The sequence below is a fragment of the Tenrec ecaudatus genome, chromosome 6 (assembly GCF_050624435.1).
Source record: "Tenrec ecaudatus isolate mTenEca1 chromosome 6, mTenEca1.hap1, whole genome shotgun sequence".
NCBI classification, from domain to species: Eukaryota; Metazoa; Chordata; class Mammalia; order Afrosoricida; family Tenrecidae; genus Tenrec; species Tenrec ecaudatus.
The window spans coordinates 123,140,458-123,163,515 of record NC_134535.1 but is presented as its reverse complement, the minus strand read 5'-3'; the positions used below and the strand labels follow the sequence as shown (position 1 = coordinate 123,163,515).

At 36.1% G+C, this 23,058-nt stretch overlaps 1 protein-coding gene and 1 pseudogene across 1 annotated transcript; both read left to right on the top strand.

Annotated features, from left to right (window-relative positions):
- Window positions 1-1,633: 1,633 nt before the first annotated feature.
- On the top strand, window positions 1,634-22,635 carry KLRF1 (killer cell lectin like receptor F1). Its single transcript, XM_075553355.1, has 6 exons — window positions 1,634-1,718; window positions 6,501-6,599; window positions 7,642-7,797; window positions 14,116-14,255; window positions 15,142-15,254; window positions 22,518-22,635. Exons 1-6 carry the CDS (start codon window positions 1,634-1,636, stop codon window positions 22,633-22,635), a joined length of 711 nt encoding a protein of 236 aa, XP_075409470.1.
- On the top strand, window positions 17,495-17,673 carry LOC142451992 (U2 spliceosomal RNA; annotated as a pseudogene).
- Window positions 22,636-23,058: the final 423 nt, after the last annotated feature.

Here is a 23,058-nt window from a genome sequence, read left to right as displayed (position 1 = left end):
CCCACCCCCATCCCCATAATGGAATGGCTAGAGGAATTGCCTGTGACATGGGGAAAATCTGTCATTAGCTCACCTGATTATTGATACACAGAGAGAAAGCTTGGAAATGTGTGGCAGTACTAACCAAAGTACTACGACTGTATCTATGATTATCTAGATATAATAATCGTTGTCGTTGCATGCTGTTAGTTGATCCCAACACATACCAACCTATGCACATCCCTGGTCCTGCCCATCCTCGAAATAGTCACTGTGTTTGAGCCCTTTGTTTCGGTCTTTTTTCACCCAGCATGATCTCTTTTCCCAGGACTGGTCCTTCCTGAGAAGTTGCACAAATAGAACTGTTAGATGACTACAATAGTAAAGGGATGATCGTGCCGATTTCCTCTCCAGATATGCTACCCAACATTTACATCCTGCAGCTTTCTGTAAAACACTAACCTGCGGGGATGACTGTGCCCTCAGACTTCTGGTCACCTTTGGTCAACGGAAGGTGGTTAGGAGAGCAGATAAACAAGGAGATACAGGCCAGAGCTGAGGGGCCTGGACCCTGCCTGTAAGCATGGTCTGGCTGGGTCTTCCCAGTGCTGCCGGCTCTCTGGCCATGTCTCTTTCCTTCAGGACTTTAAATCTATAGGGCAAAGACGAAGACTTCGGATTTCTATTATAGATTTGCTACAAATGCCAGATATTTTGGGTTTAGTTGCCAGATGTTAAACTATTTTCTCAGAAGGTATAAAATCATAAACCCAGAATGATATTTCTCTTTTTAGGCTGGGTTCAAGAAGTGACAGGAAAGTTCTCAAGCTGCCTGGTGGTGATAATTGTACAGATTTATAAATGTACTAAAATTAGACTTAGAATAGGTTAGTTCTAGAGTATGTAAAGTGTGCCCTAATACAGTGATTCTCAACCTTCCTCATGCAGCTACCCTTTAATACAGTTCCTCATGCTATGGTGGCCCCCAACCGTAAAATTATTTTTGTTGTTACTTCATAACTGTAATTTTGCTACTGTTATGAATCGGGCGACCTCTGTGAAAGGGTCGTTTGACCCCCCAAGGGGGTCACGACCCCCAGGTTGAGAACTGCTGCCTCAATACATCTGTAAAGTAAATAAATAAAGCACAGTGAATGTTTATTTTTTTCCCTAAAATTATATTGTAAGCTTTTACTTGATTCATAATTAATACTGTTTCAGGATCAGAAAATAATTTAACCATTATGAAACAGCAAGTTACTATATTAAATAAAATATGCATATTTATGCAATTATAATTCAAAATTCACATAAATAATTAGACTAAAACAATAGACAGTTACACAACATTACCCCGAACAGCACACTTTCAATTCCTTTGACTTTTGGTTAAATCAATGGATAATTTTTGAAATGCTAAATAGATACTAGATTATGCATTGGGTAGAGAATGGAAAATGTATGTATTATGCAAATCAGAGGGAAAAAAACCAAAGTAAAACAAAACCAAATTTCCTTTGAGGTTTTGGTCAGCAGGTCAAACTGTGAATCCTTGTACGTACCCTGAGAGGAAAATTTGAAACACATCTGTACTTAAGGGCAATTGTATTATCTTGTTCCTTAATATGTATATGCAACATTGAAACATGCAAAGATGTTAGATGAAGACGGATACATGACACTGCATGTACAACCAAAGAAAAGGGGCTCCGGTCAAACATCTCAACTTAAATCTAAAGGTATAGAATTCAGGAATTCTCCCTCCCCCCATTGTTGTAAATTCATGCATTGCTTCTTAATTTTCATTCTATTCCGTTCTGGACTGTTTTATTTTCTTGGTCTCCTCTATTTCTTCTTCCTGTGTCTCCCTTCTTTATTTCCTCTCTTTTAATAATAATTAAATGCTAAACACTATAACCTTTTAAGTTATACAAGCTGAAGACTATACAGGGTCTATTATCTGTGTTCTTTTACTTAATCTTACAAAATTCATAAGAGAGATTTAATCTTATGCATTTAAGAATTTGTCATATTTATCAATGTGGGACAGGTCATTTTCAATAATATTTGCCTGGTGTAATTTCTTAAGAGTATTCTTTGGGTTTATTCACCTTCAATTAAAGTGAACAATTTAATAACATTTAATATTAATGAATATTTGGTGCCAGTCGTCCATCTCCCTATCATTTTTAAATATGAACATTTTCAGTGCTAAATTTTAAACTCAACTTTTCAAAGTCTTTAAAACATGCTCTTCCCCAAGTTACCTCAAAAAAACCAACCTACGGTTTTTATTTAACTCCTAGAAAGCATACCTCCGTGCACCAGGAGAATCTATCCTGCCATTTAAAAAAAAATCATTTTATTAGGGGCTCATACAACTCTTTTTACGATCCATACGTACATCATTTGTGTCCAGCACATTTGTACATATGTTGCCATCATCATTCTCAAAACACCTGCTTTCTACTTGAGCCCTTGGTATCAGCTCCTCATTTTTCGCCCTCCCTCCCCGCACCCCTCCTCCCAAACCCTTGATAATTTATAAATAATTATTGTTTTATCATATCTTACACCATCCGACATCTTCCTCACCCAATTCTCCGCTGTCCGTCCTCCAGGGAGGAGGTTGCATGTAGATCTTGCCATCTCCCTCACCCTCCCTCCACCTTCCCGATATTATCCTGCCAATTTTATGTGATTTCGTTAAAAGAGAAAAACAAATAAACAATATCACTTGTAGTAAGGACTTGTTCTGTACTTCAGTGAGACTGCTTTCCTGCTTGCACATTTCCCATTTGATCTCTGGATCTGATTTTATGTCACTCATATCCCTCTCGTTTCTCCTCGACCTAGATACTAAAAGATTTGGTGAATCTTTCGTGGGGAGTTTGTAATTCTCACTCAGTTGTTATACTTCCTTTACATTTTGTTTTAGAACACAGAGGTATTAAAACTGGAAGAAAAAGATCATCGGTCCTCTGCACGAACTTTTCTCACACTCAGTTTTAACAGGTCACTCTGAAACTGAAATGTGTATTCGTGCAGAAAAGAGCCCAGAAAATTGCAAAGAATAGATTTCTAGTTTCAAATATTTAAGTGACACATGTCTTCTTTCCACTGCTAATAATTAGTAAAACATGGAATGAGTGAGTCTTATATTTTACTTGCGTCTCATTGACGATTTGAACGGTTTGATTTTTTATAGGATTGAACTTTGTGATGGTGTATTTGCAGTTCTTTTCTCATCTGTTGACAGAATCACTGTAAAATGGCACGGACAATAATACAATCACTGAAAATAGATTAAAATGCTTTTGCAATTCTTCTGTTTTTAAACTGTTTTCCACTGTCTATTCACAAAATACTGTGTTTTAGGACCACTTGATATAATTATTTTATTGATTCTCATTGTATAAATAACTCACTCAATACCCAATTAGGTTTCTTTGTCTCATTGTGCACTCTATTTCAGTGGATCATATTTTTATTTGTTTTTATAACTTGGCTTAATTTCTGTTGTAATTGAACAAAATATGTCCTCAAGATTCAACCTTGACAGCAAAGTACCTCGAGAGAAAGAGTTTTCTTTCAACATGTTGCCTTCCTTCCCCCATTGGAAATTATTTTTAATAACTTCGGCCTTAGTCTCATCTATATATCTTTAACAATAAATAAAATACATGGTAAAATATGCAGGTATTTATACACTTGTGTGTGCCTCCTATTTGATTAGTCAACACTTAATATGCGGTTTTACATCTTTTGTTACTTAGGGATACTTTAAGACGGTTATTCTATAGTCGTATGTAGACATCTAAAACATTTTTTGTAGTTATTGTATTGTGAATGAGGTGGCAATTGATATTTCATAGCATCATTTTGTATCGAAATGTTTAAGCTACTATCAACATCCTCTCACACCCACCCCATTAGCTTGCTGTCCCTCTCCTTTGATTTCTCTTTTCTTGCTAGTGGTTTTCTCTCTTCCTCACCACCCAAGGTGAGAGCTGCCGGCCCTCTAGCCAGGGCTCGCCAAACTGCTGCTTGATGTGTCTCTTAAGTAAAGTTCAAAAATTTTAAAGGACATTATTCAGATTATGGTACTCAGACAAATCCATTAATTTGTCTATAAAATGCATTTATGACTTTCAAATAATTTTTAAAGTGCTGTGGGGCACAGGATTCCCTCTTCCATATCCCAAGTTTGCTGTCCCTGCCCTGGTCTATTCCTCCATCTCCCCTTGGTTGCCCTTTTCCCAAGATCTTCCAAGATATGAAAATCTTTGTTAGCTTTTTTCTTTTCTTTTATTTATTTTTAAATTTTTTTAAAAACCATCAAAATATGTATTTATTTAAACCAAAGCAGGAGGGAGAAGAGCAATTAGGAAGGCAAATCAAAGTGCAGACAGGGGGTGGGGGTGTCAGTGACACAGCCTGGAGTAGGGAAGGGACACTTCCAACGCCACAGAAGGGGGCCCTGCATCTGGGCTGGGGAGGGACCCTCCGCCCACCCTGTCACAGGTCCCCACTCACCTCTCCCATCTCCATCCTAGGGGCCAGCTTTTTTCTTTTCTTTTAAACTGTGGTCTCCTACAATATTTTTCTTTCTGTGACTGACTGATTTCACTCAGAATAAGGTTTTTCTAGTACATCCATGCCACTAAGTACTATGTGGTTTCATCATTATTTTTTATTGGTGCATAGAATTCTATTGTATGTTTGTACCAAATTTTCTTTATACATACATTCTTCTACTGATGACCATTTAGGTTACTGTGGTGAACCTAGGTGGAAATATGTCTGCTAATTCTTACTCTTATGCCTTTAGGGTATATACTCAGTACAAGGATTACTGGGTTGTATGGAATTTCTGTTCCAGTTGTTTGAGGTAGCACTATATTGCTTTCCACAGTGGTTGCAAATATTTACAGTCCTATCAGCAGTGCATAAGGGTTCCAATCTCTAGCATTTGTTGATTTCTGTCTTTTTGGACTTGGCTATTGTTAGCATAAGGTGGCATCTCATCATGGCTTTGATTTTCATAGCTTGGATACCAGGATATCACTCATTTTTGTAAATGAACATTTCTCCATTATGTAGACACACCATCGTTTATATAATTAGTACCCCATTGATGAGCATTCATTAAATATGTAATATTTTGTTATTGTACATATTATTGCAATCAAAAGATTTGCACATAAGACTTCATATTTTGTGAATGTATCTTTGGGATAGTTTTTAATGGGAGTTTTGGATAAGAAAGTAAATGCCTATATACATTTGCGGGTTAAAAAAATTTTTTTCAAATTGCCACTCATAGAATTGCACCATTGTGCATTTCCACCCTTTACAATGTTTACTTGAAAATTCCTACTCATTTCTTCTTTCATATTATTTTATGATAAATTTGAAAACTCACAAATCTCAAGATATGATAATAGCTTTACAGTATCCTAAAGTGTTCCTTAATTTAGCAATGCTTTGATCTCAAAGGCTTAGTTTAGGCAAACTGGATGGGAATTTAAAATCAGACTAGTCCCTTAATACTCCTTGTCAATATTATCTTAGGGGAAGAGTGAAATATGGTTTATCACCGTTTTTCTTGCAGGATTTGGCAACTTCAAATGCAATTTTTCTATTTAGATTTAAAAGACCTTCAGAATATGAATTTCTCTATAAATAGTGAATGTATTCACAAAGAAATAAGGGAAAGTCATAGTTATGGGGAGTGATGTCCATTTTTATGACTTAATTGTATTAATTTTCTTTGGTCAGAATATGCCCTGTTTTATAAAGTACTAACGTTCATTATTTTATGCCAAATCATTATTTATATAATTTCTGTAAGTCGGCACCCACAAGATTTTATTTCTCTTTAATGAGACTGAGAAAAGAACAAAATCTGCATTTTGGACTGGGATGAGATTGGTTACTTTCTGGCCTGTGGTACCCGTATGTACTGGTTGTCAAATGAGAGCCTTAATTACGGGAATCACTTCATATTGAATCTAGCAGTGCAGATATTTGGAAAGAAACATTCTTAATCTTAAGGATTTCTTTTACCTAATAAGAATCTAAAGGTTCATTGATTTGTGCATTAGGCTACTGATACCATGTTTTTAAAGTAGTAAGGCACCAGAAGCCATACTTATTTCTGATGTATATGACACACTTTCAAAATAAAGTGGGTATGAAGAACTTGTACCTATTGTATTAAAACAAATGATTAGGAATTTTATATTTCTGCTAATACATAGTAAGATTATTAGGTAGATTAATATTTAGATTTAAATTGTTTTCACAGATCATAAACCTTAAATATTAGCAATTTATTATGATTCAATACAGGGTTCATTATCAATATAAAATAAAACAAATGCAGTTTTTGTATCTACAAAGACTTTGTACTTTGTCTAATTTCCATGGAAAAGAAAAACATTATATCAAATCCTTACCATTTTTATAACTTCTGGAACATGTACTTTTAAAGCTAATCTCTCTGTTTGATCTCTCAGAGTACACAATGAACTTTATCCCATATAAAACTTTATTGGGACTCTCTGGAATCATAAATTGTATTCTGGCTCTTACTTTGATCACCTTGATTTTTTTGGGTAAGTTAGAAAATCTTCATTAAAATATATATTTACTTTTCCTTTATGATTCTTCCTTTACATTTGTTCACTATTCTTCACATTATCTAAGATTTAATGAGAAACTACAGTACAATGCTATGTTGGATAGCCAAGATAGATAAGAATCTTATCCTCAAGGGGCTCACAGTCCAATAGAGGGTAAAACCCGTGTGTAGATGTGTGATGGAAGTTATGACAGAGACATATAAAGGCTTTGGGTATTTGGCTGTGATCAAAGTGATGATGGAGGTGGCGAGGATGATGACAGCGTGAGTATGTGTGCATACACATATCAATAAGTTTATTTGGGAACCAGCTCTCTGAATTTGTTAAGTATTTGTGAATAGATAGAATTTTACTATTTTTTCTGAAATATTTTTACACATTTCATCTAAGGCTATGTTTAATTTATTCCTATCCAGAAAAGATTTACAGAGCAGAATTATCCCACATTCCATAAAGACAAAAAGAGTCAGGGTGAAGTCTCATATTCTAGTGGGATGGACAAGTATTAAATAAACTATCATGGTACAACATGCTGAGTTCAATCTGAGTTTTCATCAAACTTTTTTGATAAGCATGGAGTGACCAGTTATACTTTCCTGAGCAAGAATTTTGCTTTACTTATTGCTGAATCACCATTTCTTAAGGCAAAACCTGGCACAGAGTAGACAGGTGCGTGCTCACTAAATGGATTAATTATACACTACAGCAGAGCGATGGCGTTTTCTACTCCTCTAAAGAGTTGTAGTCCGAGAAACTCACAAGGAGCATCTACCCAACCCTATGCAGCCTGATGAGTCAGAATTCTCCCAATGGCAATTGAATTTGGCTTTTTGGTTGTATTTGAAATTATTTTCTACTAAGGAAACATGAAAATTAAAACAAACAAACCAGAGCTTTATAGTTATCTTTTCTGTTACTTCTGGCCCACGTAATCAGAATCATCCCAAATAATTTGTATCTGAGATAGGCTACAGCGAAGATATTTATCCGATGTTAAATAATTCTATTTTTCAAGTTTCTCAAGGAGTGTTACTAAAATGCCAATATGGAAACAGTTCAAGACTCACCCCGCAAGAGGAATTTGGAAACCTGAAAGTGAACAGTAAAGTCAGAAGAAATATAAGTTGTAAGGCCACAGACCCCTATATTTCAAGAGCTACACGTCCAACAGGTATCAGTATGTCAGTCTTTAGTCTATACTAGAATTACTCCTATGGATTCCTTAGGCGTACTGGACACATAAACAACGAATATGCACTCAATCAAGTTGATCAATGAAGGTTTTTATATTGTCTGCTTCTTACATAAAACAATTGATAAATATCTTTTTTCCTTTTGCAGGGGGAACTGGAGCTATAAGTAACAAACAAATATAAGAAATATTCTTTCCCCTCATAGAATTTAAAATCAAGTTTTTATATATATAGAAATTTAATTTTAATTATGAGGCACTATGTAAATAAGTCCTTTGTTAACCTTTTATTTACTATTTCCTTTAATAATTTAGGATTAGAAGTTTAGAATTTCCTATCATACAGTTTTTAATGATATTTTCTCTACATTCTTTTGTTTTATAGCTCATTTTTGAAAAACAGATAATGTTTTAAGCCTTGGGATATTTATTACATTGCATGGCATTAGATGAATGTCAGATTAAATAACTATATTTATTAATCATACAATCTTCTCTAATCCATAGTTTGTGTTATCACCTTTGTCATATATGAAAAAATATATGTTTATTATGGTTTATTTATTGGTGCTCTTCTTTTGGACTGCCTACAACTATGTACATATCCAAAACCAGTTGAAATATTACAACTTTAACAAATATTTTTCTGTGTGACAAACTAATTCCTCATCATGTTATGTATCACTATAATTAGACCTTTCCAAGGTAAGGAAGCAATGATGGGAAAAACATGGAATCATATATACCATTAAATCATTTTTAGAGCAGGTCTGCATATTATGCATATTGTCTTATTTGGAATGAGGTAGTCAGTCTGCTCCTTAGAATCAAAGATGGTGAGATTTTATTACATAAACTTTACGCATGTTGTCAGTCCCTGGAAAAAGACATTATGCTTGGTAAAGGAGAGGATCAATGAAAAAGATAAAGACTTTTAAGGAGATGGATTGACACAGTGGCTGCAAACATAGGCTCAAGCCTAAAGTTTGTGAGGATGGTGCAGGACTGGGCAGTGTTTTGTTTGATGGGACATTGGGTCACTAAGAGTCAGAAACAACTCAATAACACCTAACAACAACACCAGCAGCAACAACATATTGTATAATAAACTTTAAGCTACTTATGTCATTTTTCCCATTAAAAAATTAAAGTAAAATGGATACAACATGAAATTAACCTTTGCTGAAGTGACATTTGCTACATTCATATTATTGTATGTATGCATGGATATTATATGTACAGATCATACATAGGAGAAAAAAAATGACTGTCTCTGAGGAAATCTAGATATTGGATGCATAATAGAAAGACTATAAGTCTGTTATTTAAATAGTGATTGCCATAATATTCATAATGATCAACAGTTGAATTAACCCAAATATCTATTAGCTAATAATGACTGGATTAAAATAAAACAGAGTATGTCCATATTTTCAGCCACAATTAGAAATGAAGAAGTGATATATGCCACAATCTGAATGAACCTTAAAAACACTATACTAAGTGAAAAGTCAGGCACAAAAGGTCACATCTTTTATGATTTCATTTTTGTGAAATGTGCATCATAGGCAAATCCCCAGAGACAAAAAAAGAGCGGGTGTTAGGACAGGTAGTGGAGAGGAAGAAATGAGAAGTGGCTACTTAATAGGTGTAGAATTTTTCTTTACACTGAAAAAATGTAAAATAATGGTCTCACAATATCATGGATGTACTAAACTTTATTGAATCATACATTCTTAAGTGATCAGAATGGTCAATATTAAGTTATGTGCCTTATACCACAATTTGTGTATATATGAGTCAATTAAAAGGCTTGCCTAAGAAATAATAGAAAACGTTATAAAACAAAAATGTTAAAATATGAAGCAATGGATTCTTCTTGCTCTCCAGATAGGTCTGCATACTTCCAACGGTTGTGTAAGAACTCTGCACTCTTCTGCTTACACCACATCTAATTAGCAGTTTTGGCATCCATGAGGATTCCAAATCATTTTCGTTTGAAACTCTCTTTGAGTGTGGGGAAAAGAATCTGAGGGAGCAATATCAAACCTGTAGACAAGATGAGGTCAATTTTCCCAATGAAATGCTCATAATACATTCTTTGCTACTCTTAAATGAAGAGGTACATTGTCATAAAGGAAAACAAAACAAATTATTTTGTGTAATTCTATGCCCCCCCATTACTGAAATTTTAAATTTCCTTAAAATTCTCCATAATAAGCCCCAGATCCCCCCACCTTGGTCATCAAATATCCTTTAGAAAATATTTTTCAAGACTACCCCTTTGAAATAGGGAACAGTCTCTAACTTTCTGAGCTGACAACTTTGTATTGACTTTATCTAGCCCATATGATCCCTTCAGAAGCCACCATTTTACGGTAACTTTCTAAAAAATTGTTTCATTGACTTGTAATCCACATAGTCACATACCATTGATTCAAATATATTAAAACAGTAGTGTAATAATTATCACACTCAATCTTAGGATGGATTCATTTTGTATATATTATTAGATTCCCATTTTCCCAATCTTCCTGGCCATAACCTACGAAACTATTTAGTTATTGTCTTTATAGATTTACCTAATTTCATATTAAAAATATACCCCAAAAAGTCAATAACAGCAACAACAAAATAGAAGAGGAAAACCTCATTCCAAAAGAAAACATAAAATAATAATACCTACAAAAGTAAACATGGGTCAAAGGGGAAATAGTAAGATATTATGTTTTAACTTGACTATGTATATAATGATTCACTTTCCAAAGCGATCTGGTGGAGGACAAGACTATCAGCAATTGTGGCCAATGGCCTGAGGGAATTCAATGGAAGCTTAATCCATGCAGGGGTTCTCCAAATGAATTTTAGGCTTTCACTGTCATCCATAGCCTTCTGCAAACCAGATGCTCAGGAGTTAAGCTCTAATACAGTCTTCCCTTCACTCCCCTGATCTCGGATTTTGTTACTAACAATCCTTTGATCACACTGGTGATGTGCTTATTTCTTGTGGACTTATCTGACACTTCATAAAAATGGCTTCTTGTTTTAAGGCAAGCCTTTGCCATCCCAGACACTATTCATTCTAATGACTGGGCACAATCACATTTCTTCACCATACGCTGTCATAGTGCCCATATTTTCAGTAGTCACTCATGAATGCAAGAATTGAGCAGGGCCACATCATAAGAATTAATTTTTCTTAGGTTAGGGCTTAAAATTAATATCAAGCTCAAAATTCACTTATTTATCTACAGTCTATGTATATCTATGGACCAAATATAACCCTGGTCCACTTTAGGGGAAGTATTATCAATTTCTTGAGAAATAATATAAACAACCTCCATAGGACATTTGGTAATTCTAAAAATGACATAATAAATCTAGCCAATAGTATAGAATTTAAAGTACCACTGGTTTCAGTGCACCTCTTTTTGACCTAACCTTGCTCACAGAAAGCAAGGAGGACTTGGAATAGTTGATGGTAAAAAAATCTAAGATTGCATTCTTCAGTGTGGATTGCAACTCAGGGCAAAGAAAATGAAAATATTCATAACTGGACCAACAGACATGATTGTGATAAATGTAGAAAAGATTGAAGTTGTTAAGGATTTTATTTTATTTAAATCCACAAATCATGCTTGTTTAAACACAGTCAAGTAATCAAGCAACATAACTGCATTTGGGAAATTTTTTCCCAAGACCTCATTAAAGTGCTGAAAAACTAGAATATTGCTATGAGACTTAAGATACTCCTAACTTAAGATGTTGTATTTTCAGTTGCCTCATCTTCTTGGGAAAAGTAGGCATTGAATAAGAAAGGCTAAAGAATTAATGCATTTCAATTATGGTGTTAGGGAGAATATTCAAAGTAACATGGAATGCAAGAAAAACAAACAAATCTGTGTTGAAAAAAATATACAGCCAAAATTCTCCATAGAAACAACAATTGCAAGACATTATCTCACATACTTTGAACATGTTATCAAGAGAGAGCAGTTCCTTGGTAAAGTATTGGGTCAAAGAAAAATAAAACCTCATTGATATGGATTGATACAATGGCTGCAGCAATGGACTCCAACAGAACAACAATTGTGAGAATGGCTGTGGATCAGGCAGTAAAACCAGAGTTTTGTTCTGCTCTGCAAAGGGGTACTATGGGTCAGAGCTGCCTCAAAAGCACATTAAAGCAAGAATAAAAGAGCAACGAATAGTAAGAGAGAATGTGTCTGTAGCCATCCATTGATGACTGTGGCAGTTACATAATCTACTGTCAACTTGAGGAAGGGGCAGAGTGTAGCCTGTCAATCTGGTGACCTCATGTGGATGCACAAAGTAAATAAATAGCTCACTTTAGGCCAGACACACTCTCTCTGCTTCGTCTTCCTGTTGACAAAATACAAAGAGCTAGGCTGATGGAGCCAGAGTTCTGGAGCTGTAGGAGGACGTGGAGACACCTGCAAGCGCTGAGATGCTTTCACTGCTGCTGGATTTATAAGACTTTCCACTCACTGGCCTGCAATCTTCCGCATTTGTTGTCATGAGGAATTTATAGACTGGTATTGGACATATGGGCTAACATTGGACTTATGAACTTGATCTGGACAGACTGGGGTGGTTTCTCAATATACAATTGCTCTTTTATATAAAACTTCTTCTTACTTATGAGTGTCTCTGGATTTGTTTCTCTAGTCAACCCAGGCGAACACAATGACAAAGATGTATTTAAGTCTGTTTTGCTCAGAATAAATTTGTGCATGTATAAAATGGAATCCTAGTAACAATTCCTTATTTTAATATTTGTATTGGCCTATGGTTCACATATCCTACAGTTAAATAGTTCAGTCATATTTAGAAGAATTGTGCATGCACCCACCACAATCAATTTTTGAACATTTCCTTAATTTTCCTACTCATTGTTGTTAGTTCTCTTTTCCCGCCAATCTCCCCTGACATTCTTCTACATAATTATTAATTCAGGTACTATCTCTGTAGATTTATCGCTCCTAGGTTTCATATACAGAAAGTCATAGAAACAAAAATAATTAAAAAACAAAAAAACAACCCAGCAACACTGACAAAATAAAACTGAAAAAAGCCTCATTTAAAAAGAAAGCAGAAAATACTGAAAGCTGAAACAACTTTAAAATGTGTTAAAAGGATGATTAAATGATGTATTTTAAACTAACTACATCTGTTATAATTGACTATACAGTGATCTTTGCCTGATAGCTAGGCTATGGACGATGAACAGAGGGAATTCACAAAAGTCTTAATTTGCATAGGAAACCTGAAAATGGATTTTGGGCTTCCACTGTCACGACTATGGGTTTTCATAGTCTTCTGCAAACCAGATGTTTATAAATTAAGCTCTGATACAATTCACTAGTATGGATTTGGAATTTTTTTTGGATTTGAATTTTATTATTCACAATTCCTTCATCCTATCGGCTGATGTGTTTCTTCCACGTGGACTTAGTTGACTCTCACTTAGATGGTTGCTTGTTTGAGACAAACCTTTAAGATTCTAGACACTATTCTTTCTCACAGGTTGGCGCCATCTGATTTCTTCATCATGTTTAGTAGCAATTCTTTATCGCGTATAGATCTTGTTAATACCGCTTCTCTTCAGATTATACCAAAAAATCAGGTAATTTCTCTTAGAAATGACATGGTATTAATTTAAGGAAATTCAATGGCTTGGGTGTCTTGAATGTAGGGAAAGATAAAAAATACATAAAAAACACATCTATTATTAACCCTGACTTTTTAAAACTATCAAGAGTTTAAAGCAGATACATAAAAAATGAAAAGAGAGGTTCTACAACTTTATATGGAAAAATTCTTAGCATTATAGATAATATTTCATCTAATTTCTTAAGTAGCCTTAGTATAACATATACCAAATATACTTGAATATAAACTGACACAAATATAAGCCAAGGCACCTAATTTTACCACAAAAGCTGCATAAAAATGTGCTGGAAAAACCTCGGCTTATATACAAGTATATATGGCAATTTAAGTGGTTCACATGATTGTGGTCATTATATTAGCCACTGTATTTCATGGCCTGTCCAAATATCATTTATCAGCATTTTAATTTTTTTAAGTAAATTAAAGTTTGTAATTCTTGTAGATTATTATTTGTATTTGGAGAATATAGCAGGATTTAATGTTTTCTCATAAGTGATTTTACTATAAATCCACTTACTAATGCAATACATAAAATGTGTTCTTTCTGTTGATTTCATATCTAATATAGTTATGTTGCCTACCCAATTTCTCATGTTTTCATAGACTTTTGCTCAGCAGAATGGGTAAAATATCAAGAAAAATATTACTGGTTCTCTAATGAATTGAAAAATTGGAGTAACAGCTATAAGCATTGTTTGGGAAAAAAATCTCAGCTGCTAATAATACAAGATCAACTTGAAATGGTACGTGGCTTAGAATCATTATAAGGACATTAGTTTCTTTCCATTAAAACGTCTCTTTACACAAACATCTTCCCATCCTTATTTAAATGATAATTTCAAAAAGTTTGTACTCAAAGTAAATGCCTAACTTGACTGTGTGAGTCCAGGTAGAGAAACATAATAATGGACACACATATGTGTATAACAAAGAATTTTATATTCAAGAGCAATTGAATTTTGAGAAAACGTCTCAGCCAAGTCCAGATCAAGTCCATAAGTCCGATATTAGCCCATATGTTCGATACCAAGCTATAAAGTCCTCTTCGGACTCACGAAACATATGCAATGTTGCTGAATGCAGCAAGACCACAGGCCAGTGGGTGGGAAGTCTTGTGGATCCAGTGGTGTTATAAGCATCTCAGTGCTGGCAGGGGTCTCCACATGTCTTCTTCAGCTGTGAGGCTCTGGCTGTCATCAGTCTGTCTCCATGTGTCTTGTCAGCTGCAAGATCTCTCAGGGAGTGAGCCAACAGAGAGTGTTTCCCGCCTCCAAGGAGGAATACAGGAGTTCCCAGAATCCTCAGGAGAAGGCCATGCCCATACAAAGGCTTCATTGGCTATGACCTGATTGACAGACTAGACTCTACTCCTTCACTCTTAATCCTCTCATACTGACAAATGATTATGTAACTACCACACTTGACTCATTCTAATCTTGGTTTTGAATACCTTCTATTCATTTTGAAAGGATTCGTTTTGGATATTTATTTTGCTTTAAGTACAATTTGAATTAGTTGATTACTAGAAGAGTACCCAGGGAAACTAATTTTTCAATATATTTCTAAAATCTCATTGCATTTGAGCTTTTAAAATAGTCTATTCATTTGCTATTTTCACCCATTTTTTAGGATTTTATACAGAAATATATGATGCAACCAAATTATGTGTGGATTGGACTTCATATTACCACCCCAAAAAAGTCATGGACTTGGGTGGATGGTTCTCCACTGGATCAAAAGCTGTGAGTCCTTCTTAAAGGCAATTGGATTTGATAATCTGTGCATTGTCGAATTGTTGTCATAAATATCTTTACATTCCCACATTTAACTCTGAAATAACTCTGTTCAACAACACTAAAAACAATGAAAAGCATTTTAACTGTCCCTGCATGGTACAAACTTGGCTGCTAAGTAATAGGTTGGATATTGAAGTTCGTCCAAAGGAATTTTGGGAGAGAGGCCTGGTGCTCTAATTCAGAAAAATCAGCTACTGCAGAGCACAGATCTGGTATGATATACATGGGCTTTCCAGGAATTGGAATTGACGTGACAGAAACTAGTAAAATTGAGTTTAATGATGGATATTTTGACTTGGGTATTCAAAGCTATGTTGACGATTCTGATTTGACTTTCAAATCAGAACGAATTGAAAAAACAGCAGTTGTCCTTGGTCAAATATTATTTACCCTTTATATGGCAAGGTGGATTGGACAATATATAGTCTTCTACTTTCAAAGTTCCAAATGTTTATTCAAGCTATTGTTATAAATTTTAAAAATTATGATTCTTGTAATATGTTTTATTGTTCAAAGAAAAGTTATGAAATATAAAACAGAAAAAAGTAAACCAAATTTATCTCAGCCATAGATTGAGATTGGAAATTTGTTTTACATCATCAATGTACTTCATGGGTGTATTTTTATAATAAAATATTTAAAACTATATTCAAATAGTTAAACAGGAAAATTAGTCTTATTCTTATGAGTAGTAAGCAGAATAATTGTCCCCAGTTGATCAACTTCTAATCTCTCAAGCCTGTGCATGTTAACGTAACATGTGATTGTCCTAAAGATCTTGAGGTAGGGATTTATCCTGATGTGCTAAGTATAATCACAAGGGTCCTTATAGGCCTAAGGAAGAAGGAGGGGAGAGTCAAAGAAAGAGTCTTTTACCAAGACAAAATTACAAGTCAAAGTGGTGTGGCCATAAACCAAGCAAAGCAGGGTACCTCTAGAATCTAGAAAATTTAAACACATTTGCCCTTAAAAGTTGTAGAAGACACATAGCTTTGCATTCACCTTAATTTTGGCCCTGGAAAACTCATTTCGATTCTCCTATCTGTAAATGTAAGATCTTGCATTTTTAAAGCCACTAAGTTTTTGGTCATTGTTAAAACAACAATTGGAAGCCATGGCTATGTGGTAACCATTTAATGATGCTATTGTGTCATTTTCCCTTTACTCTTATTGTGCTATTAAATATTACTTATTGTCTAACCTATTGATCTAACTTAAGGAGCTAAGACTTTGAGATAAAGAATATACTGAAGAGTGTGTCAGAGCTATTTTGTTTAAAATATGTTCAAATACAATACAAATCCATTAAAATAAAAAAATTCAAATGATGACGTTAGACAAGATATATTATCTAAGATGAAAATTCAGCTCTTATGTGTTCCCTATTAATTTCAAAGTTTTGATGATTCAGAGCAGTTCTTTTGTAATCTGTCCTTGAACTTTTAGAGCTGTCTGAATAAATCTCTCATAGAATAAATCACCAACAATATAGTATTTTATAAATAATTTTATATTTATAATCAACGCATAGTCCATGTACAGGATCTGAATGATTGTATTAAGGGTTCTAGAAATTCCATTCTCTTCAATGTTACCCATAGTTTATTGTAGCCTACACAGTCAAATGCTTTTGTGTAGTCAATAAAACATACGTGTATTCTCATCGATCTCTGCTTTTAACCAAAATCCATTTGAGGTGAGCTGTGAAATCCATGGTGTCACCTTCTCTTCTGAACACAGCTTGAATTGCTGTCAGCTCCTTACAATGTCTGGCTGTAACTACTGTTGAGTGACCTTTAGCAAAAGGAGGTCAGTGAGGGAGGTGGGGGGTGAGCAGCAAAAAACGGAGGGTTTAATGGGGAAAATGAAATGAAAATGTCTCCGTGCAAAAAACAAAACCCTCCAGATTCTGGACTCCTCAGAACTAAGTATTCATCTGAGTGGCTCAAAAAGGTGGAAAAGTAAACTGAAGTGTTTTTGGAGCATTTAGTGACAGACAAATTCATTTAAAACACACACAAACACACACACACACATACATACGTACACACACATGCACACAAATGCGTGCATGCACACACACACCACAAACATGGAGGACTGCAACAGGAAGAAACACATACATGCATACATTTACCTACCAGGAAAATATTCTCTCACATACATGTACCAAAATGAAACCTACTTTACTTGCCTTATTTCTTGGCCTAGTAGCTGTTCATATCAGTTTAACATCTGATATGTCCACTATTCAAAGACAACATAATAAGTGGATTTGGGGAACAGGGATATGGGTTAGGTACTTACTACTCTGCTCCACTCATTGACGTGGTACTGTGGTATCTCCAGGAAAAGTGCAGGGGGTAGAACACTGGACATCCCCTTACAAAAGGGTCTCAGGGAGGAGACAAGCCAGTCAGGGTGCAGTGCAGCAACGATGAAACATACAACTTTCCTCTAGTTCCTAAATGCTTCCTCCTCACCCACTATCATGATCCCATTTATACCTTACACATCTGGCTAGACCAGAGTATGGACACTGGTACAGGTAGGAACTGGAAATGCAGGGAATCCAGGGCAGATGATCCCTTCGGGATCAGTGGTGTGAGTGGCAATAATGGGAGGGTTCAGGATGAGTGGGTTGGAAAGGGGGAACCGATTACAAGGATCTGCATGTGACCTCCTCCCTGGGGAACAGACAACAGAAAAGTGGGTGAAGGGAGACATCAGACAGGGCAAGATAAGACAAACTAATAATTTATAAATTATCAAGGGTTCATAAAGGAGACGGGTGTGGGGAGGGAGGGGAAGAAATGAGGAGATGATTAAAAAAAAAAAGAAATGAGGAGATGATGCCAGGGGCTTAGGTGGAGAGCAAATGTTTTGAGAATGATGAGGACAATGAATGTACAAATGTGCTTTATACAATTGATGTATGTATGGATTGTGATAAGAGTTGTATAAGCCCCTAATAAAATAATTAAAAAAAAGAAAAGTTCAGGGGGCATATTTTACTTGCATATGATATAAATAGTATGGTGAATAATTTTCACAGGTGTTGGGTTACTTCACTTTGGAATGTGTACAAATACCAGTCTCTTACAGCTTTCACAGTCGGTTGGGCAGATTCATTGGCATAAGCAAGTGAATGCTTCCAGTGCTTCTTCGTCTGATTGAAACAATTCAATCAATATTCCATCAATCCATGAAATCTTATCTTTTGCTAATGCCTGCAGTGTGACGTGGACTTCTTTTGTCAGTACTAATGGTTCTGGACCATGTGTCACCTCTAGAAATGGTCACACGTTGTCCACTTCTTTTGGGTGCAGTCCTCTTTTGTTCGGTATTAGGTCCATAGGACCTTTCAGTATTGCTACTTGAGGTTTGAATTTTTACTTCCGTTCTTTCAAACTGGCATCTTTTCAGTTAGAGTGTGTTCTTCCATTTTGGTTTTCTAATTTTCATGATCTGTCCACATTTCATTAAAACACATTACTGCACCTTCTCCAGCTGTCCTTCTGAGTCTGCACAGGAGTCTGAACAGGAGTTGAGAGCCATGTCCTTCTCTCACAGAGCAGCACCTGTCCCCACGATACCGCCAGAATGCCTCTGTTCCTATACATGTGTTCAGTTTGATTTCTGTGTTTTCCATTTCATGAAGCCCCTGTGTGTATTTTGTTTGTGTTGTTTAACAAACGTATTTGCAATGAAGAAGTCATCCATCTTTCAAAATTCTGTCATATGATGTCTAGCTGAATTTGTATCACCAAGGCCTTACTGTTCAGCTCCTGTTCCCTGTGCTTTTGTCCCAACACTGGCATTCCAATCCCAATGCGTCCTGACTGCATAGCTTATCGATTTCAAACTAAAGATGTTGGTGGAATGCTTCAATCGCTTCACCACTAGCTTTAGTGGTTTGTGCATAACTTTTAATAATAGTTGTCTTAACTGGACTTCGTTGTATGTACAGAAATTACTTTATCACAGACAACATTATGCTTCAAGAGATATGTTGAAATTTTCTGTTTGATGATGGAAGCAACCCCATTTCTCTTGACTCTGTTATTCCCAGTATAGAAAAGGAGATATTGACTCAATAGTAATGAGATTAAAAAGAGAAAGAAAACGAGATGAGTGACGGACTCTAAAGGGGCAATGGCAGACCATTTCAGCTCAGGAATGCCTACCATATGGACCTCTGTGTGCTCTACTGCATCTTAGTACTTTCAATGATCTTACTTATCTATGCTATATTCTAATTGTTAATGGCTATTTTCAGCTGTCTCTTCTAATTTTTGAGTCATGTCCCATCAGCAAATGAAAGTCTCAAAGGTTTCACTCTATCCATCCACCTTGCTATGGTTGAAGGAGGCCTTGGAATCTGAAGGAATCCTCCTGGGATTAGATCTGAAAATGTTCTTCTGCTAGTCTTAAGATTTTCAGCATAAATGGTAAATGTGTTTCCCATTTCCAGTTGTTCTTTTCCGTCTTTTCTTTCCCATTCCTGGGAAAATGCTGCTCTTCGAGCTAGGAAAAAGATTGCTCATTAATTGCTTTTTGATTATTCCAAGAAATGTGTTTCTCTCTTGTGTGTTGCTCACTATTTAGGTCCTTTGATTGTTCTGGCTGAAATTTGAGCTGTACATGTGAGTCATAGCACTTTGGGGGTGGGGGAAATACCATCCGTCTCTATCAGACCATTAAATCTGATCTTTATGATATTGAATTTGGTTCCACAGCTATTTCTCATGCTATCCAAGAACTTCTAATGTGAGTACTTTCAGAGAGATTAGCCGGGGTTGCAGGACACTATCTAGTGAAGTGGATCTCCACCTTCCTTACACTGCAACTCTTTCATACAGTTCCTCATGTGGTGGTGACCCCCAACCTTAAAATTATTTTGTTGCTACTTCATAACTGTAATTTTGCTACTGTTATGAATCATCATGCAAATATCTGATATGCAGGATGTATTTTCATTGTTACAAATTGGACATAATTAAACATAGTGATTCATCACAAAAACAATATGTAATTATATATTGTGAAATATTGATAATTACAAATAAATGAAATTTTGTCTTGAAGCATGGTGTAGCATGGTTAACAGTCTTCACTCTGGGTACTCCTATGTGGGTGCATCTGCATGTGAGCAGACCTGCCTGGAGACAGATAGAGTGGTGGTGTCTCAGTTTCTAAAATTCTCAGAAATATGTTTTTCTGATGGTCTTAGGTGACTTCTGTGAAAGGGTCATTTGACCCCCAAAGGGGTCACAACCCACAAATGAAGAACTCCTGATCTAGTCCTTCGATTCTCTGAGTAATTAAAGCTGGGGAGCCTGGGCTCTCTTAGTGCTTTGGACTGAACCTTTCCATTTCTCTTTGGTTCTCCTCACTCTTCTGTGCTCCAAACAGGGAGAAACCAATAGCACTAGCCAGCACACATGTTCGGGTCTCAAATGTTAACCCTGTTGCTGGGTATATTTGAACCATGCTGATTCAAAAAATGGCACCAGTTGCTCCCTATGAGCTCTAGCTTTTGAGATAGAGAACACGTACATCTACCATATACACGTCAGTCTACTCACCCTTAAGACAAAACAAAACACAATATTTGGCTGGACCAGCACTTGATGGGCAGTTGGTCATAACATGGTAGTGTGTGTGTTACTGTGATGTTGGAAACTATGGACCTGGTATTTCAAATGCCAGCAGGGTCCCCCAAATTGAGTAAGTTTCAGCAGAGCTTCCTAAGAACAGACAATGAGGAAGGGATCTGCTCCTCACTTAGATGACAGTAGCCACGGAAAATTGTATGCATTGCCGCATTTTCAATTATTGAAAGCCTACACAAAGGAAGCAATGTTGTCGGAGACACTGCTGGCCCTTCGGTCCCAGGGTGCTCCAATTGTGACATGCTTGTTTCATACCAAAAGCCTGCATTTCGGATAAAAAATGTTTCTGTCAGCAGGCTGCTTAGTTGCACCTTAGGTGGCCAATTAAGCTTTTAAGACCCCACTCACTAAAATAGGATGTAGAAAATTGTCCTTGTGGAATCCGTTATGCCACTTGAGCTTGGTGTCACCCCAGACTGTCGTCCTGAGCCCCAGGCTCATCAACTCATTCACTTAAGGTGTTTGGTTATGGTTAAGAGGGTTTATTATTTTGCACTGTTATGCTCTACTATAAAAAGCAAAGCAAACCAACCCGTGGACAGCAGCAGTCAGGAGGGGCACCCTCAGACTGGCGCACTTCCCCTTCTTGCTGCCCAACTCTGTCCTCCCAGAGTCTAGTCTCACCCTCATTTCATCCCCTTTTTACCCACCAATACCTATTTTTGGACTTTGCCCCTCCCATCCCCACTGTTCAAAATCTCAGTGACTGTCCCCACTGTACCTTTACTGCTGGGTATCTTGCTTAATAGGAAATTGTGTGGGTGGGAATCTCTTGGAGAGTTGAGATTGGGGTTAGGGGGGACTACACCCAAGTCTGGGAGTCTTGATTCCCATTCACAGTGTTTAGGCATTATCTCCCTCCCTATCCTCCCTCACCTCTGCCTTTTTTTCTTTTTAAAGAATGAGAATAAAATCATAGACATGTCAAAAAAAAAACAAAAAACCAACTCATTGTCATTACAACACTGCTGACTTATCCTACAGTACAGGATAGAACTGCCCCCACTGGGTTTCTGAGACTGTAATTCATTACAGGAGTAGAAAGCCAAGTCTTTCTCCCTAGGAGCTGTTGGTGGTTTCACACTGCCACCCTTGGGAATCACAGCCCAATGGGAAGCATTATACCACCTGGGCTCCTATGCCTTTCTATATTCGTGAATCAACCAGTGTGCAATTTGATATGAGACCAACCGAGATTACGTGACTGGTGGTGTAAACTTAATCTTACTTTTTAAATCTAACACATCTATGTGGAACTATAAAAGGAATTCTAGAAGCGAAATTCGAGGGATAATTTATTATTAGTGCTTCATCTATAACCAGTCTGTCTGGAACTCCCTGTTCCAGAGATTGACAGATTAGAGTTCTGCATTGTAGAGATAATGGTTAGCGCAAGGATTCGTGAGTCAAGGCATTTGAAATATTTTGAAATGTTGAATTACTTTTATAATTTAAGGGGGAGGTTAGCTGAGCAAAATAAAGAGATATTTTCCCCAACCAATTATTAACAATGGCTTTATTCTCTCTTCAATAGATTTTCCATTAAGGGTCCAGCTAAAGAAAACAGCTGTGGTGCCATCAAAAAACACAAGCTTCACTCTGAAACCTGCAGCAGTTTTTTCAAATGGGTTTGCCAGTATCAGGATTTTTAAAAATGATACTGGAATAAGCAGTATATTTGATTGATACATTCCAAATATTAATATTTCTGAAGCAAGACTTTAAAATGCAGTTGTATATGAAAATCTCTTCTTTTTGTCGTCTACGTTGGTCTTTGAGTAACTAATAATCCAATATCCATCTTTCCAGATCTTTTATGTGATCATATGGGTATAATCAAATGTGACGCCTTGCTTTCACAACCATAATTTTCATTCATTGTTTATTTTTTAATAAATCTGATCAAACAATGCCTGCTTTTCTGTTTCATTATTTCTGTTTCGCTCTTTGAATCATATGAAAATCTCAGCATTTTCAGAGTTGCATAATAGTGTAGATTCATATATTTTGCACCCCTTTGCAAATGAGCATTTGTTTGGGGGTTTTGCTAAAGTAAATGATGTTACAACAAATAT

Coding starts and splice junctions, on each gene's coding strand:
- KLRF1 (XM_075553355.1), top strand. CDS start 1,634: ATGTTAGATGAAGACGGATACATGACACTGCATGTACAACCAAAGAAA. Junction 14,256..15,141: donor TACAAGATCAACTTGAAATG/GTACGTGGCTTA, acceptor CCCATTTTTTAG/GATTTTATACAGAAATATAT. Junction 15,255..22,517: donor TCTCCACTGGATCAAAAGCT/GTGAGTCCTTCT, acceptor TCTCTTCAATAG/ATTTTCCATTAAGGGTCCAG.